General features: G+C 47.9%; 1 protein-coding gene across 4 annotated transcripts in view; it reads left to right on the top strand.

The window, feature by feature from the left end:
* The window catches only part of LOC109264722 (small cysteine and glycine repeat-containing protein 7), a 30,824-nt gene extending 16,738 nt beyond the window's left edge, over positions 1–14,086 (top strand). The window contains exons 1-3 of one of the 4 annotated variants that reach the window (XM_053904186.1): positions 2,604–2,976; positions 8,761–8,869; positions 12,592–14,086. In XM_053904186.1, the coding sequence (XP_053760161.1) occupies positions 13,367–13,705 (339 nt within the window). In that variant the 5' untranslated portion in view covers positions 2,604–2,976; positions 8,761–8,869; positions 12,592–13,366 and the 3' untranslated portion in view covers positions 13,706–14,086. Of the gene's footprint in view, positions 1–2,603; positions 2,977–8,323; positions 8,671–8,760; positions 8,870–12,591 lie in introns of those variants that run through there. The other 3 variants (XM_053904188.1, XM_053904184.1, XM_053904190.1) reach the window with 3 other exon arrangements.
* Positions 14,087–15,145: the final 1,059 nt, after the last annotated feature.

The raw sequence follows: 15,145 nt of genomic DNA, 5'->3' as shown, positions 1-15,145 counted from the left end.
TTTCCCTCGGCCTGTCACCAGCTTTCCCCCTCCTCCTGCTTTGTCCTTCCGAGAACCTCCTGTGCCCACGCTGGCACAAATCCTCCCTCCCCGCCACCGTGCAGCACGGAACCACGATGCAACCAAAGAGCTTGTGAGAAGACATCGGGGCAAAGTCCCAGCCTCCTGGGAGCCCCAAGGGTTTATTTGTGTGTCATGTTCCATCTCTGATAAATATTCGGGCCTGGCTTCTGGCCATTTTGGGGGTTTCTGCCCGCGTGCTGGCTCTTCTGTGGCTCTGTCTACATCTGCTGTTTTAAACTTCCTAATAAAGTGACTTGATGCACGATCACATCTCTTCGTTGGTCCCATTTTCTGTCCGTTCCTGTGTCGGCCACTCGGGCCGCGGCGCAGCAGATGGGGCTCTGACTCTGGCTCTGGCACCCCGGCAGGGTGCTGTGGCCACCCCTGGACCCGACCCTGCACCCACAGCCCTTTGTCAGAGAGCCACACGGCCCCCTCTGCTGCTGCCCCGAAATGACGGTTCACCTGACGGGCTTCTGTGCTCAGATTTACAGGGGGGATTTTCCAGGTGGGGCGAGGGCGGTGGGGATTGGTGGTGGTGAGGGGGTGCTTTGTGTCTTGAAACGGATTTAGGAAATGAAGAGGGTCCCAAAGGGAGGAAGAAGGCACGTAGGCCCTACCCTGCGGTGCCAGGCAGTTTCTGGGGAGTTTGGGGAGCATTGGCCCTGCCGGGGAGCTTGAGTGCTCTGGACGGCTCTGGAAGGCTCTTGTTCTTGCTGGCATCCTTGGCTGTGCCTCCAACATCTGTGTATTTCCTGTTTCTGCGGATTTCGGGCAGCAGCGAACTCACCCAGCAGGCCCTCGGGGAGGGAAGGCCTTGCCTGAGCCGATTCCACTTACAGTGTTGACGTCAGGGCCAACCTCGTTGCCAGCCCAGCTTCGGCAGCAGGGCAACGGAGGGGTCCCCTTATTCAGCTCACGCTCCCCCCCCCCCATGTCCATTCAGAAAAGAAAGGATGGGTGGTGAGTTGCTGTGGACCCCCCTCTACATGCATGGTTGCTTCTATTCCTCCCCATAACCCTTCGAGGTGGGTTGTATTAGACCCATTTCATCGATGAAAGGATTGAGCTTGAGGCAGTTAAGAAATTCACGGAAAGAAATGCAGCTAATAAATCCTGACTTAATCCCAGGTTCTTCTGACGTCGAACCTGGCAATCCTATTTCTCTACCATATTGATTCTCAGAGTTTACATGCGTGTCCTTGTTCATTTATTTCCTTCCCTTCTTCGTCTTCCCAAGCTCATGCATGCACCTGCTGTTATCTGGCTGTTCCTCACACCGCCAGGTGGTCCTTGAACCCTGCTGCCTGGGTGAGAGCCACATTCCAGCAAGTTCCTTCTCGGCACTCCTCAGAGGTATTTCTGGACCACACAAGGTCTCTGCTCATCCAGGTGACAGCTACTTAACTCACTACCGGGGGGTGGGGGCGGGATGTATCTGTCCACCAGTGCTTACCGCGGGAAGGAAGAGGAGTCTCGGTCTCCAGAAACGGTCTCGGAGTTGGTGGATTTGCTCCGGGTTTCTTGACAAATGCTGTGGGAGGTATACGTTTACCATCGTTACCTAGGAGACATGGGGCTGGGGCTGGCAGGACTTTAGCTATTTTCTAAGTCTTACTGCTTACGCGTCTTGAACCCACCTAAGGTCATGTACAGATGGCATGGTTTCAGCTTAAATCCCATCTTCCCCACTTGCCCACCCCTAGCCTAGGAAGTTCTTTGCCTCTGAGCTCCCATAACGCTTCCTTGTTTTTATAGTATCGGATAACGTATTCTGTGTCTTACTATTGTTACTTGTAGACAGGAGATGATGGTAGATAGATAGATAAAATTGTATTTATAATTATATATATATATTGTTCTAATTATCTGTGTAATTTTTTAAATGTTTATTTATTTTTGAGAGAGAGAGGGTGCGAGCAGAAGAGGGAAGAGAGGGACAGAGGATCTGAAGCCGGTTCTGCGTTGACGGCTCGATGCGGGGCTTGAACTCACAAATTGTGAGATCATGAGCTGAGCCGAAGTCAGAAGCGCAACCCCCTGAGCCGCCCAGGCGCCCCTGTCTACATAATTTTTGAGGAACCTATCTATCTATAGATACAACTTTTTCAGTTCTGTCCCACTGATGTAACTGTCCAGTCAGGCTCCAGGATGGTGCTCGCTCACTGTGCCTTGTGCTGTGCCGGATACTGGGGCTAGGAGACGGTGAACGACGGCTCCTGGCTTGGGGCTACTCACGTGATGAGGGACACAAACAAGTACATGGGAAATACCGTGTAATGTGACAAGCGCTATGGCCGGGAGCAGCGTGCGGTGTCACGGAGATGCAGGAAGACCTAACCCAGGCTTCGGGTGGGGTGCCAGGGTCATAGAAAAGCTCATGGACGAAGTGACACTTAGACCAAGTCCAGAAAGGTTAAGGCAACCTCTGGGAAGAGGGCGTGTCAGGGGACAGGGCGGGGCTGGGGTCTGTTTCAGGCAGAGGCACCTAACTGTGTGCAAAGGTCGGAGGTGAGAGGCAGCGTGACCAACGGGGGCAGCCCGAGTTCGGTGTGGCTGCAGAGTGGAGGGTGACGGTGTCACGTGAGGAGACGGGGCTGGAGGGGCGAGCAAAGTCCGGACCAGGAAAAACATTGCACAAATGGGCGGACGTTGTGTTCCACACTGTGCAAGATTCTTTGAAGGATTTCAGTGGAGGAGTGATATACTTTGGAGAAAATACCAGTCTGGCAGCACAGGGAGAATGGGTGGAGGGAGGGGCAGAAACCCAGACAAGAAGCTGCTGTGGTGATCTGGGCACCGATGATGGCGGCTGGACCTGCCACACAATGGGACATTCGAGAAACATTTCAAGGTTGAGTGGAGAAGCAAATGGACTCAAGAATCCAAGAGTGGGGGCTCCAGCCTGGACAGGTGGGTGGACACTAGATGGCAGGTGAAGTAACTAGGGCCGGTGGGGGAGCCGGGGGAACGGGTCGTTGCGTCACCCATGGAGTCAACGATATCGATGGTGGCCGCTGACATTTCTAGCAAGCCTCCTCCCATGTGGTCCACACAACAATCTAAGAGGCAGGTAGGAAAATCATCCCCACTGTGTACGTAGGAAATCAGGGTTGTGAGGGGAAGTCTCTCAGCCTCTGTATGGCGGAGCCTGGATCAAAGCCAGTCAGCTGGGTGCCACGCTGGCTTTCTCAGCTCCCAGACAGTGCTGTAGAGCAGGTGTGCAGGTGGGAACCAGCTTTGCTCATCTTGGTGGCCTTGTAGAACTCGGCATGGCGTTCGTGGTGGAGGCCTTTCTCCTGGAGTGATTAGAATTGAAAAGCTGCTCCAGGGGCAATGGGGTCTTAAGTCGTTTGTACTCGTCTAACCACATGTATCTTCCCTCCTGCCACAGTCTTTAATAGGGGAGGGTATGCTATGTTTGTGTTGGTAGATTTGTGGAGGCGTTGAAAGAACTAGTCGGTACTAAACCGTGTTAAATGTTGTGTAGTAAGCTGCGGGGTTGGGACTAGGGGAGGCCGAGTCGGGCAAGTGCGGTGTCCAGCCCTCTGTTTTGGTAAAATGTTGTTATGGTTTTCATCAGGGGCTTCTTGCACCTACTTTGATTTTTTTTTAAATATTGCATTAAAAATATCGTGATGATTTCAGGTTTTGGGTGCCACCTTAAATTTTCACCCCAGGTGGGTGCCTCATTCACCCCACATTAGCCTTGGGAAGGAGTGTTACACGGATCCAAATATTCCCCACTTACTCTACCGCTGTTATTTCTATGCAGATACAAAAATCGATTTTCTACATGGAATAGTATTCATTTGTTGGAAAGAAATATCACTTTAAATTGGTTATTCGCAGACTGTGACTAGGCGCCCGTGATCCCAAAGACTGGTAAATAAATAGGAAAGCCATCCCAGTTCTGGCGATGGGAACAAAACAGGTTCCACGGAGGAGGGAAGTCAGTTGCAAAAGCTCAGAGAAGGGCGTGGCTTATTTGAGCGGGAGAGAGAGCAAAGGAGGCCACCCTCGTACCCCACTGCAGCTCGTCGGGGTATCAGGTCAAAAACAGTTTGCCCGTACTCAGAATTCCTTTTGGACTGAGCACGCTGCATAATCCAGACCAGGGTTTGGCAAACTTTTCCGTCGAGGACCGGATGAATGTCACATGATCTCCGTCGCAATGACTCACAGACAACACTTCAATGTGTGAGTGGCTTTGTTCCAATAAAACCTCGTTTACAAAGATAGGTGGCAGGCCAGAAGTGGGCCTTAGCGTGTTGACCCCTGATCTAGACGCTGGACTTTGAAGACAGGAAGTACAGGGTTGCGGAGTGGTTGAGCGGGCTGGCTCTGGGATCAGGCTGCCTGTGCCGCTGTCCTGACTCCAGTTTCTTTGTGGCCTGAAGGCAATTAATGTTCCAGTGTCTTACTTTTTCTTCATCTGTAAACTGGGAGCATGGACAGTATATTCTTTGGAAGGTTATTGCAAGAATCAAGTCAGATAAAATACTTAGAATTATTTCTGGAATATTAAAAGAGCTGAAAAAAAAAATAGGGGTGGGTGGGTGGCTCAGTCGGTTAAATGACCGACTGTTGATTTTGGCTCAGGTCATGGTCTCACGGTTCATGGGATCAAGCCCTGCATCGGGTTCCACACTGAGCGTGGAGGCTGCTTCAGATTCTCTCTTTCTCTCTTTCTCTCTCTGCCCTTCCCCTGCTCATGCACATACACACACCCTCTGTCTCTCTCTCAAAATAAATACACATTTTATTATTAAAAAATTTTTTTAACATTTATTTATTATTGAGAGACAGACAGTGCATGAGCGGGGAGGGGGGGGGTGGGGGGGGAGGGGGGGGGTGGGGCGCGGGGCAGAGAGAGAAGGAGACACAGAATCCGAAGCAGGCTCCAGGCTCCGAGCTGCCAGCACAGAGCCCGACGCGGGGCTCGAACTCACGGAGTGTGAGATCATGACCTGAGCTGAAGTCGGACGCTCAACCGACTGTGCCACCCAGGCGCCCCGAACTGTAGTCGCTTCTAAGACATAAGCCCATTGTGTTCATTAGTGAATGTATTATGATGAACAAGAATTTTAATAAGACGTTTGCATTTGAGATCCTTGAATTTTTAACGCGGATGGAATTTCCTACCTAGAGTCATCTCATTGGTCTCTCTATAGGTTTTCGTCTTTAATTTATCCTACAAGCTGCTGCCAGGTACGTGCTCCTAAAATACCATTTCTACATGCCACATAATTCGCTTGCAAAAGAAACATCGAAGTCTCTCCGACCTACAGTTCAGACTTAGTTTCAACTTGTATTTGTAGCCTGAATACCTACTAATTCTCTGGAATAAACTTTACACTATAGGCACATGTGCTTTCTTTTCTGCCTCCTGGAGGAGTCTTGTATTTTCCCTTACGACGTGCAGCCTACCTCGAAATACTCACGTTGGCTAACATTTATGAGGTCTGTCCCAAGCTCTATTCTAAGCGTTTCTTTGTATGATCATATTTACAGTCCTATGGTATAGGGATTATTATTTTCATCAGGAAATTGAGGTATAGAAAAATCAGGTCACACCGCTGGAGGTGGAGGGAGGAAGCAGCTCATGCAGGATGACCCCAGACTGTACCCCCACCCGCTGCTCCTTCCTCCTCTCTACCTGTTCCCATCTGGTTTCCCATTCAAGACTCAGTTTGAGCTCTGCCTGCTTCATAAAGCTTTCTTACTTTCTCTATGTGATTGGATTTAATTAGCCCCTCCTTGGAACTCTTGCAAGGCTTAATATTCACTTGGAACTTAATCAGCCCATACTCGGAGTCAACTCTTATTAGGCTATTATTTAAATCTTCTTTGTTCCTCAGTTTACCCAGTTATTTCTTCTCATCTCTCTGATCAGCTGGGGTTACTTAGAAGTACATTTCCTTGTGCTGCCCACGTGGCCTGGCACGTAAAATGGGTTCAACAAATGTTTGTTAAGTTGGCTTGCTTTTGCTCAAGGGTTTATCATCCCAGGTAGAACTATAAGCAGGAAGTTAATTGATAGATGCGCTGAATGGTACCCTCTGTTTACAACAGCCACGCCTGGTTATTTTTAACTGGCATGCTTATGCATTTGAGCCAGGCTTTAGGCAAGAATTTATGCTACTGACGAATGGGTCACACATTGGAATGCTCTCTGGTTTCCAATGACCAGGCTGTACTGCTGGGGAGTTGGGATTATCGTATCTCCCAACGGGATGAAGCTGAGCGGACGTTCCCATATCTAAATTAATCTGAATGCGGTCACACTTTGAGATCTGATCACTGTCCAATGTTATTTTTTCCAGCTTTGGTACAAATTCAAGAGAAGCAAAGAACCCATTCGATGGTATCTGTGTAGGAGTCTAGTCTTTGGCTAACTGTAGGGATTCCTGCACTCTTACAATGGAAAGCATTAAGATTATGGTGATCTTGGTGTGCTCTGAGTCCTTATTTCTTTAGTCTCTGTCTTTTCCCAGCTTAACTAATTTTTTCCATCATCCCTTGGGCCCTGTGGAGTATCCCTAAAAGACATCCCCTTGCCACATCCAGTGACATCCATTCTTAACTCTAGGGTGGTAGGCGCAACTTTTCTGTCCTTTAGGAGGGAAAGAGGAACACCTTTTTGCATAGTGTAAAGGTCTCCTATCCTTTCACTAACAAAAAATAATGGAAACACAGTTAAATGTTCAAGATAAAAACAAATGATTCAATTTCCTTTGTAGACCCTAAGTAACGTCGTGCGGTGCTAAACCATCCCATGTCAGTCCATTTAAGAGCAGAGCTTCTGAATGACAATTTCAACTCCATCATGATCCTGTCAATATCTTCTTTATTATTTGGATATCTTGTTTGAAAGATGGCCTGGAGAGCGGGGCATGGGGGGCCCCAGTGAAGAATTTCTCTAAACTTTTTCACCTTGACGTTCCACAAATACACTTGGAGCACATGTACCATATGCAGAAACTTACATATTCACCTGATGGTAGGGAGAATTGATACAAAAACAGGGAGCGATAGCAAGTATATGAAGGGGAAGGAATAGAGTTGACTAGCTCATTAAGCTAGAATAAGTAGTTGGAAAGCCATATGGGTCACCACAAATATTTATCAGTTCTGCTTCCATGATGTCACGTACATTTAGGCAATGACAGTCCCATCTGAGTCTCAGCCCTACTGGTCTGGGGATTCTGACATGTCTGGTTAGGTCTTGTGAAATGGGGAGGTGGGTCTGCCAGGGGTCACTTGGGATGAACTGAGGCACATCCTAACAAAAACAAAAGCAAGTAAAGTCGTTTTAAGGGACAAGAGCCAGGCGATGGGGTTAATTCCTGTGACCAATGACCCAATTACTAAAGGTCTTTTGAGTGGTTCGTGTCGTGGACCTATAGAAGTCGAATGTCATGATGGACTTGGGCTTGAGGCATATGGAAAAAAAGGCAATGAGAAACACTTCCTGTGAGGCCCGGTGGGTCCAGGGTGTGGTACAAGGTGGGGGAAGACATTTTCTCCATTGCAGCAGAGGGACATCAGGGCAAGATGATGTTGGTACAGAGGTGGCCAGGAAGGTTGGCCGTGGCAGTTACTACAAGACAGTGTGATGGCTGGTGGCAGTGTGGGCTCCATCACGGTATGGCTTTGGCTTAGGACCTTCACCCCTCGAGCAGTACCTGCAGGAGGTGGGATCCACCATGTGCCTTCGTGGTTTTTCCTGCCCCCCAGGCCTCAGACTTGCATCACTGCAGGCCCTGGGGGACTGGCCAGGGGAGAAAAGGGCCCTCTCCCAGGGCCACTGAGTGCTACATTCTTGAGCCCACTGATACCTTGTGGGGATCCCAGGGTGATGGTTGTTGGGGCAGGATGTTGCTGGACGCTGAAGAGGGGTGAGAGGACCTACATAATACATAATGATGAGCAAGATTCAGTTAATCAACTGATCAGTACATTCAACAATATTTACTGACCACTTACTGAGCGACTAAGTAGCAAATCTAGTAAAACACCATGTGTTACTGTTAATGTGATGCTGTTTTCTCTACTGTAATGGGGCTCCTCTCGGGAATGTTCCATGCCCTGCTTACCATTTGTTCTTCCCTCTCTTCCCCAGTCTCTAGACCGCTGAGGCTCTCAGGCTAAGACTGTTGCAAAAGCCTTTTGACTCATCCCTATTTTTTTTAATTAAAAAAAAAATTTTTTTTTTAAGTTTACTTATTTATTTTGAGAAAGAGCACAAGCAGGGGAGGGGCAGAGAGAAGGAGAGGCAGAATCCCCAGCAGGCTCTGCACCATCAGCACAGAACCCGGCGTGGGGCTCAAACTCACAAACTGTGAGATCACGACCTGAGCCGAGATCAAGAGTCAGAGGCTTAACTAACTGACTGCGCCACCCAAGTGCCCTTAACTGGTCTCTATTTTTGGTCTCGCCTTCCCACGTCCTGGTTCTGTCGTCAGTCCTCTTCCAGAGCCCGGAATGCTAGTTCTCACTGACTCCACACCTCTAATGCTTCTTTACCAGAGCACAGGTGTCCCCTGCTCTCTGGAAGCGGAGCGTTCCTATGAACACTTTCGAAAACCAAAGTGGCGGAAAGTGGTGAGTCAATTACCATTAACTTACACGGAGCAAATGCTGAGCGTTCCCAGAACCCCAAATCACCTCTCTTTGGCTTTTTTGCAACCTTAGGACACAGCTTGCCGACAGATGCACAAAATCAATGGAGACAAATCACAGATACTCAGAGATGCAGTTCAAAGCTCTGGAGGCCAGATGCGGAGACGCGGAGTTGCTGAGGGTGCGTCCCCGAGAAGGAGCTGGGTGGGGGCGGGGGGGGGGGGAGCTGCTCTTCTGCTCAGGGGCAGTGCTGCCTCTACAAATGCTGAACGCTACTGGGGCCTTTATTGTAAAAGTGAACAACCTCTTGAGATTTCTTTCCGTTAGCAAAAACAGCAGGTCCTAACGTAGGTCTTTGTAAAAGCAAAGTAGCCTAACTACTGAAGGCCTGAGCTTTGGAAACGCGGGGGACACCTGAACCCAAGGATCTCTACCCTTACCTCTACCTATGTTCCCAGGCTGGGCTCTCAGTGTCCTCAGCCGTCCCTGCTCCCGCTGGGTCCCACCTTGTAAGTGCCAGCTGCAGGCCTATGGTGGGCGCTGCCTGGATCGCCCCTCACATTTTCCCATCTCCCATCCTTACTGAAGGTCTTATATGGGAAGGAAGACTTTCCCGCGATAGAGGGTCCCTATCAGTCTTCCCAGTTCCCTTTCTCCTACATAAACTCAGAATCAACTTCTTCTTTTAAACAAATGTTTATTCATTTTGAGAAAAAATGAGAGAGAGTGTGCGCATGAGAGCGGGAGGGGCAGAGAGAGAGAGAGAGAGAGAGAGAGAGAGAGACAGAATCCCAAGCTATCAGCGCAGAGCCTAACATGGAGTTCGAGCCCACAAACTGCGGGATCATGACCTGAGCCGAAATCAAGAGTCAAACACTTAACCGACTGAGACACCCAGGCGCCCCCAGAATCAACTCCTTTTTTTCTATAGCTCTGAGAAAGTCAATGGACAGGGTTATTCTGGTTCTTGTCCATGTATTGGAATTCTTTGCGTGGATTCATCTTGCAGATGTCAGAGTTACTTCGTCGTAAGACAAGGATAATTCAACAACTATTTATTAAATTGTGTACGCTGCTTCCCCCCAAGTTTACTCGATGGAAAATCTTAATGTGCCTGAAAACAGAAGTTCAGGGGCCCTTTCATATAAGAACAGATGAATCTTGAAGGTCAGAGCACTGGGGAGAAATGTGTGTGAGCTGAAGGCACAGAGGAAATGCTTGCTCACTGGGTGTTTTCCAGGATAGTTATTTAAGCAATTGCATTGCTCTGTCTTTATCCTGGCACAAGAAAGAACAACTACTAAAAATCCACAGGGCATGATCACATTCCAACAAAAAAGTAGCAGCCAGAAATGAATCAGCTATTTTATACAGCGGTTATCTTAGGACTGTAGTGACTGAAGTCAGGTAGGTGCAGGCATGATTTACAGGTCTGTGCAACGGAGAGCCCCAAACCACTTCCCTGTCTTTCTGTTCTGAAAAGCAGGACACAGTTGCATTTACAAAGAAGTCATCTTTAAGACTTTAAAAAAATTCAACTGTAATTAACCTACGGTGAGACGTTAGTTTCAGGTGTACAATGTAGGGATTCCACACTTCCTTACCTTACTCAGTGCTCATCATGGGTGAACTCTTAATCCCCTTCACCCGTTTCACCCAATCGTCCACCCACCTCCCCTCTTGGTAACCATCTGCTTGTTCTGTGTAGTTAAGAGTCTGGGTTTTTTTTGCTTGTCTCTTTTTTTAATTTGTTTGTTTGCTGTGCTTCTTCAATTCCACGTTATGAGTGAGATCACATGGTATTCGTCTTTCTCTGACTTATTTCACTTCGCATTACACCCTCTCGATCCATCCATGTTGTTGCAGATGGCAAGATTTCATTCTTTTCTATGGCTGAATAATATTCCATTGTAGATAGATGCCACATCTTCTTTATCCGTTCATCTATTGAAGGACCCTTGGGTGGCTTCTCTTGGCTCTTGTAAGTAATGCTGCAGTAGCCATAGGATTGCATGCATCTTTCCGAATTGGTGTTTTTGTAACCTCTTGGGGAAATACCCAGGAGTGGAATTACTGAGTCATATGGTAAATTCTATTTTTAATTTTTTAGGGAATGTCCAATCTGTTGTCCACAGTGGCTGCACCAGTTTGCATTCCCACCAGTAGTGCACTAGGATCCCTTTTGCTCCGTATCCTTACCAACACCTGTCATTTCTTGTGTTTTTTATTTTAGCCATTCTGACCAGTGTGAGGTGATTGCCCCTTGTAATTGTGAGTTTCATTTCCCTGATGATGAGTGATGTTGAGCATCTTTTCATGTGTCTGCTGGCCATCTCTGCATCTTCTTTGGAAAATTGTCTGTTCATGTCCACTGACCATGTATTAATTGCATCGTTGCCTTTTGGGTGTTGACTTGTATAAGTTCTTTATGTATTTTGCATATTAACCTCTTATTGGATGCATCATTTGCAAATAACCTCTCCTATTCATCTTTTGGTTTTGTTGATGCTTTCTGTCACCATGCAAAAGCTTTTTACTTTGATATAGTTGCAATAATTAATTTTGCTTTTGTTTTCTTTGCCAAAAGAGACATATCTGGAAAAATATTTCTTTTTTAAAAAATGCTTATTTATTTATTTTTGAGAGAGAGAGAGAGAGAGTGAGTGTGGGGAAGGGCAGAGAGAGAAGGAGGGAGAGAGAATCCTAAGCAGGCTCCACATTATCAGTGCAGAGCCTGACCCAGGACTTGATCCCATGAACTGTGAGATCATGACTTTAGCTGAAATCAAGAGTTGGTCACTTAACCAACTGAGCCACCCAGGCACTTCTGGAAAAATATTTCTGTGGCTGATGTCAAAGAGATTACTGCCTATGTTTTTTGTTTTGTGTTTTGTTTTTTTCCTAGGACTTTTATGGTTTCAGGTCTCACATTTAGGTCTTTCATTTTGAGTTTACTTTTGTATATGGTGTAAGAAAGTGGTCCAATTTCATTCTTTTGCATGTAACTGCCCAGTTTTCCCAACACGATTTGCTGAAGAGACTGTCTGCTTCCTATTGTATAGTCTTGCCTCTTTTGTTATAGACTAATTGACCATAAAAGCTTGGGTTTATTTCTGGACTCTTCATTTTGTTCTACTGATCTATGTACTTCTTTTTGGCCAATACCATACTGTTTTGATTACTATAGCTTTGTAGTACACCTTGAAAACTTGGATTGTGATACATCAAGTCTTGCTCTTTTTTTTTTTTTTCAAAATTGCTTTGGCTATTCAGGGTCTTTTTTGGTTGCGTAGAAATTTAGGATTATTTGTTCTAGTTCTGTGAGAAATGCTGTTGGTATTTTGATAAGGATTGCATTGCATGTGCAGATTGCTTTGGGTAGTATTTTATTTTATTTTAACAATGTTGGTTCTTCCAGCTCATGAACATAGACTATCTTTCCATTTACTTGTGTCGTCTTTAATTTCTTTCACCAAAGTTTTATAGTTTTCAGAGTACAGGTCATTTACCTCCTTAGTTAAGTTTTAAGGCTTCTTTAACAGCAACTAAAAAGTAACCTGAAGTGTGTCCTGTGTTAAAGGCCCGGTTCATAACATTATTCCAAGCTCCTTTGACTCAGGCTCATTCAGGGGGCTGACAGGACACCTGGGCTTGCCTCATTTGTGTGCCACTCGGACTGTCCCAGGGGGATGGCCGGTAAAAGCAGTTTCATATTCTGCAATAGTCGACAGAACCTGACCTGCAGACTGTGCTGATTGCCTTCACTATTTACCCTTAACTGGAAAGAGTGATCTGAATACGGATGGCCGAATGGAAGCAACCAATTCAAGGAAGCAGTCCATGGCGGGCTGGTCCACGATCACTAGGGACTGAGCCTAGAGGTTTGTTTTTCTCTTTTAATAGGCTGATGATAGCAGAAGGCTGCTCGAGTCTGGCACATGGCTTGGGAATGTTGTGCTCAGGATGTGCTTCTATCGTCTGGCAGAATGTGAAGGACGCTCTGTAATAACCCCTGATAACACTGGATCCCTTCTCCTTGGAACCACAGTCCCCTCCTAACTGATGTTACAGGATGAAGAAACACCCAAGGAACTCTGCCTTGGGAGGACGAAATAATATGACCTGGGATCACCTTTCCCTTTGAATCTCAAAATGTCCTCTTCTGTCTAAAAGGATGCTTCACCACTTCGCAAATGGTAATAAATGGTACAAGAATGAAAAAAAAAAAATCTTTGACCTGGGCTGATAGGACCAAGAAATGTGAAACATACCCAAGGGAAACTCTGACCCACTTAGACTTCTACCAGAAAAAAAATTGCCCCAAATCCTCCAAAACCACCCCCCCCCCCCCAGCAAACAAACAAAAAAACCCCAGGATTTCATAGTTACTTCCTGTCCTATTTTAAACAGGGCCTTAAAAAGACAAGTAAAAGATAAATTTAGCAAGGTTTACAAGTCAGAAGGACCCATTAAGGAAGTGCACAAAAGGCCATGTGAGGTTCTGCTATGGATATTTGCATCATCAACAACAACAACAGGGAAGTGGCCTTGAGTCCTGGGTCAGGACTCTCCCCCAGGGTTGGTATATAAGCCCCTCCCCCAGCAGGAGGCGGCACCAGACCTCCCTCACCTCCTGAGTCTCCCTCCTCCCCTCTCCCGAGACCTCTCTACCGACACCATGGGGTGCTGTGGCTGCGGAAGTTGCGGCGGCTGCGGCGGCTGCGGCGGTGGCTGCGGCGGCTGCGGTGGCGGCTGCGGTGGCTGCGGTGGCGGCTGCGGCGGCGGCTGCGGCGGCGGCTGCGGCAGCTGCACCACCTGCCGGTGCTACCGGGTGGGCTGCTGCTCCAGCTGCTGTCCCTGCTGCTGCGGCTGCTGCGGGGGCTGCTGCAGCGTCCCCGTGGTCTGCTGCTGCCGCCGCTCGTGTGGCTGCGGCTCGTGTGGCTGCGGGAAGGGCTGCTGCCAGCAGAAGTGCTGTTGTCAGCAGAAGTGCTGTTGCAAGAAGCAGTGCTGCAGCTAGGCGGGCGGCCTGGCATCTGGGCACGTGCTTCGAGCGACCCTGCTGTAGGTAAGACGTCCCCCTCCCTCCCGGCCTGCTCCTCACTTTTCAGTCACCAGCATGACCGAGCCTTACCCCCAATCCATCGGAATCCCCCGCTCCTGTAGTTTCTGTCATCCCATCTGCGTGTAATAAACACCAACCAAAGTAATAAATGTGTAGTCTCCTCTGTCAATCGCATTCGAATCTCGTCCTCGACAAAAATGAATCGGGATAGCTAATGTTCTCCCTTCTCGAAACGCCTTTGACTTTGTGTTTATTTATGTCCTGGTTTTGCCACTGCATTTGCCGTCTCTGTAAATGCAAAGCAACTGTCGTCCTAATAAATTAGGCTGAACCCGCCTCGAAGACCCATTTCTTTTTTTTCTTCCCAGCCTCTAAACCGTCGATCCCTGGGGGAAAATGCATTTCAATCTCAACAGATGAGGCAGATAGTACGTATGTGAAGACAGCGATGAACCAAAGCTGAATTGTTTGCAACACATATAGATGGATTAGTGAATGGTCAACCCACTGTGGGTTTCTCAAGAAGCGGGGAACTCAGGGGCACATCCTCTGTCTTAACAGCTGAATGTCATAGAGGAAACTCTTCCCAAATCTCTCCCTTGATAGAGTCTTAGCAACAGAAGACGGACTGCATGGGCATCCATACACACCTTCCATGATCGTCCGATCACTTAGGGGCATGGTCAAAACTTTTGAGGCTTATCACTTATGACGGTCACTTTTTGCTCCTAGAGTCTTCTTCTACTGCACGTCCATCCTGATTGTTATGGCATCGTTGCTGAGAATTTCCCCAAAAGGCAACATAAATGGAAGCCTCGGGTTTTTTGCATCTCTTTGCCCATTAGCTCTGTGGTCCATGAGTGCTTCCCATTCAGCCATCGCCTGGCTAAGCATCCATACCCTCCTGTGCATCCCTCCCAGAAGTTTCTGCCGGATCCATGGCAGACGCCACGGAAGGCTGTCTGTCAGCCACCGCAAACTACAAAGTCAGCCTTCAGATGTAAGGGCAGAAGAGGAGGTTTAGATTCAACATAATCAAAATGGGCAACTTCCATCCCACACCTCCAGCTCTGTCCGAAGGAGTCCGCACCACACACACAATAAAATGTGTCCCGCAAACCCCCTCTGTTAATTTCCCATAGTGCTCCCTGCTGGTTCTTTTCTGTGTAGATTCCAGATTCTTGATCCATCGTGGTTGGTTTAGCAGTGGGCCGAGAGAGAAAGGAGGCAGGGGACTCCCGGCTGGGTCTGGCGGTGGGGCTGGGGCTGAGGGAAGCCAAGCTCCTGGGGTCTGTCTCCCAGGAGAAGGACATTCTTGCTCCAACACCACAAGTCCACGTGGGGTATTTCCTTGCCATTCTAGGTAGAGCCTGACAAAGACAGATGCTTAAATAG

This window comes from Panthera pardus, unplaced genomic scaffold, assembly GCF_024362965.1.
Source record: "Panthera pardus isolate Hobbes unplaced genomic scaffold, ASM2436296v1 HiC_scaffold_10, whole genome shotgun sequence".
Taxonomy (NCBI): Eukaryota; Metazoa; Chordata; class Mammalia; order Carnivora; family Felidae; genus Panthera; species Panthera pardus.
The sequence above is the reverse complement of the archived record's forward strand: the minus strand, read 5'-3'. Positions and strand labels throughout refer to the sequence as shown.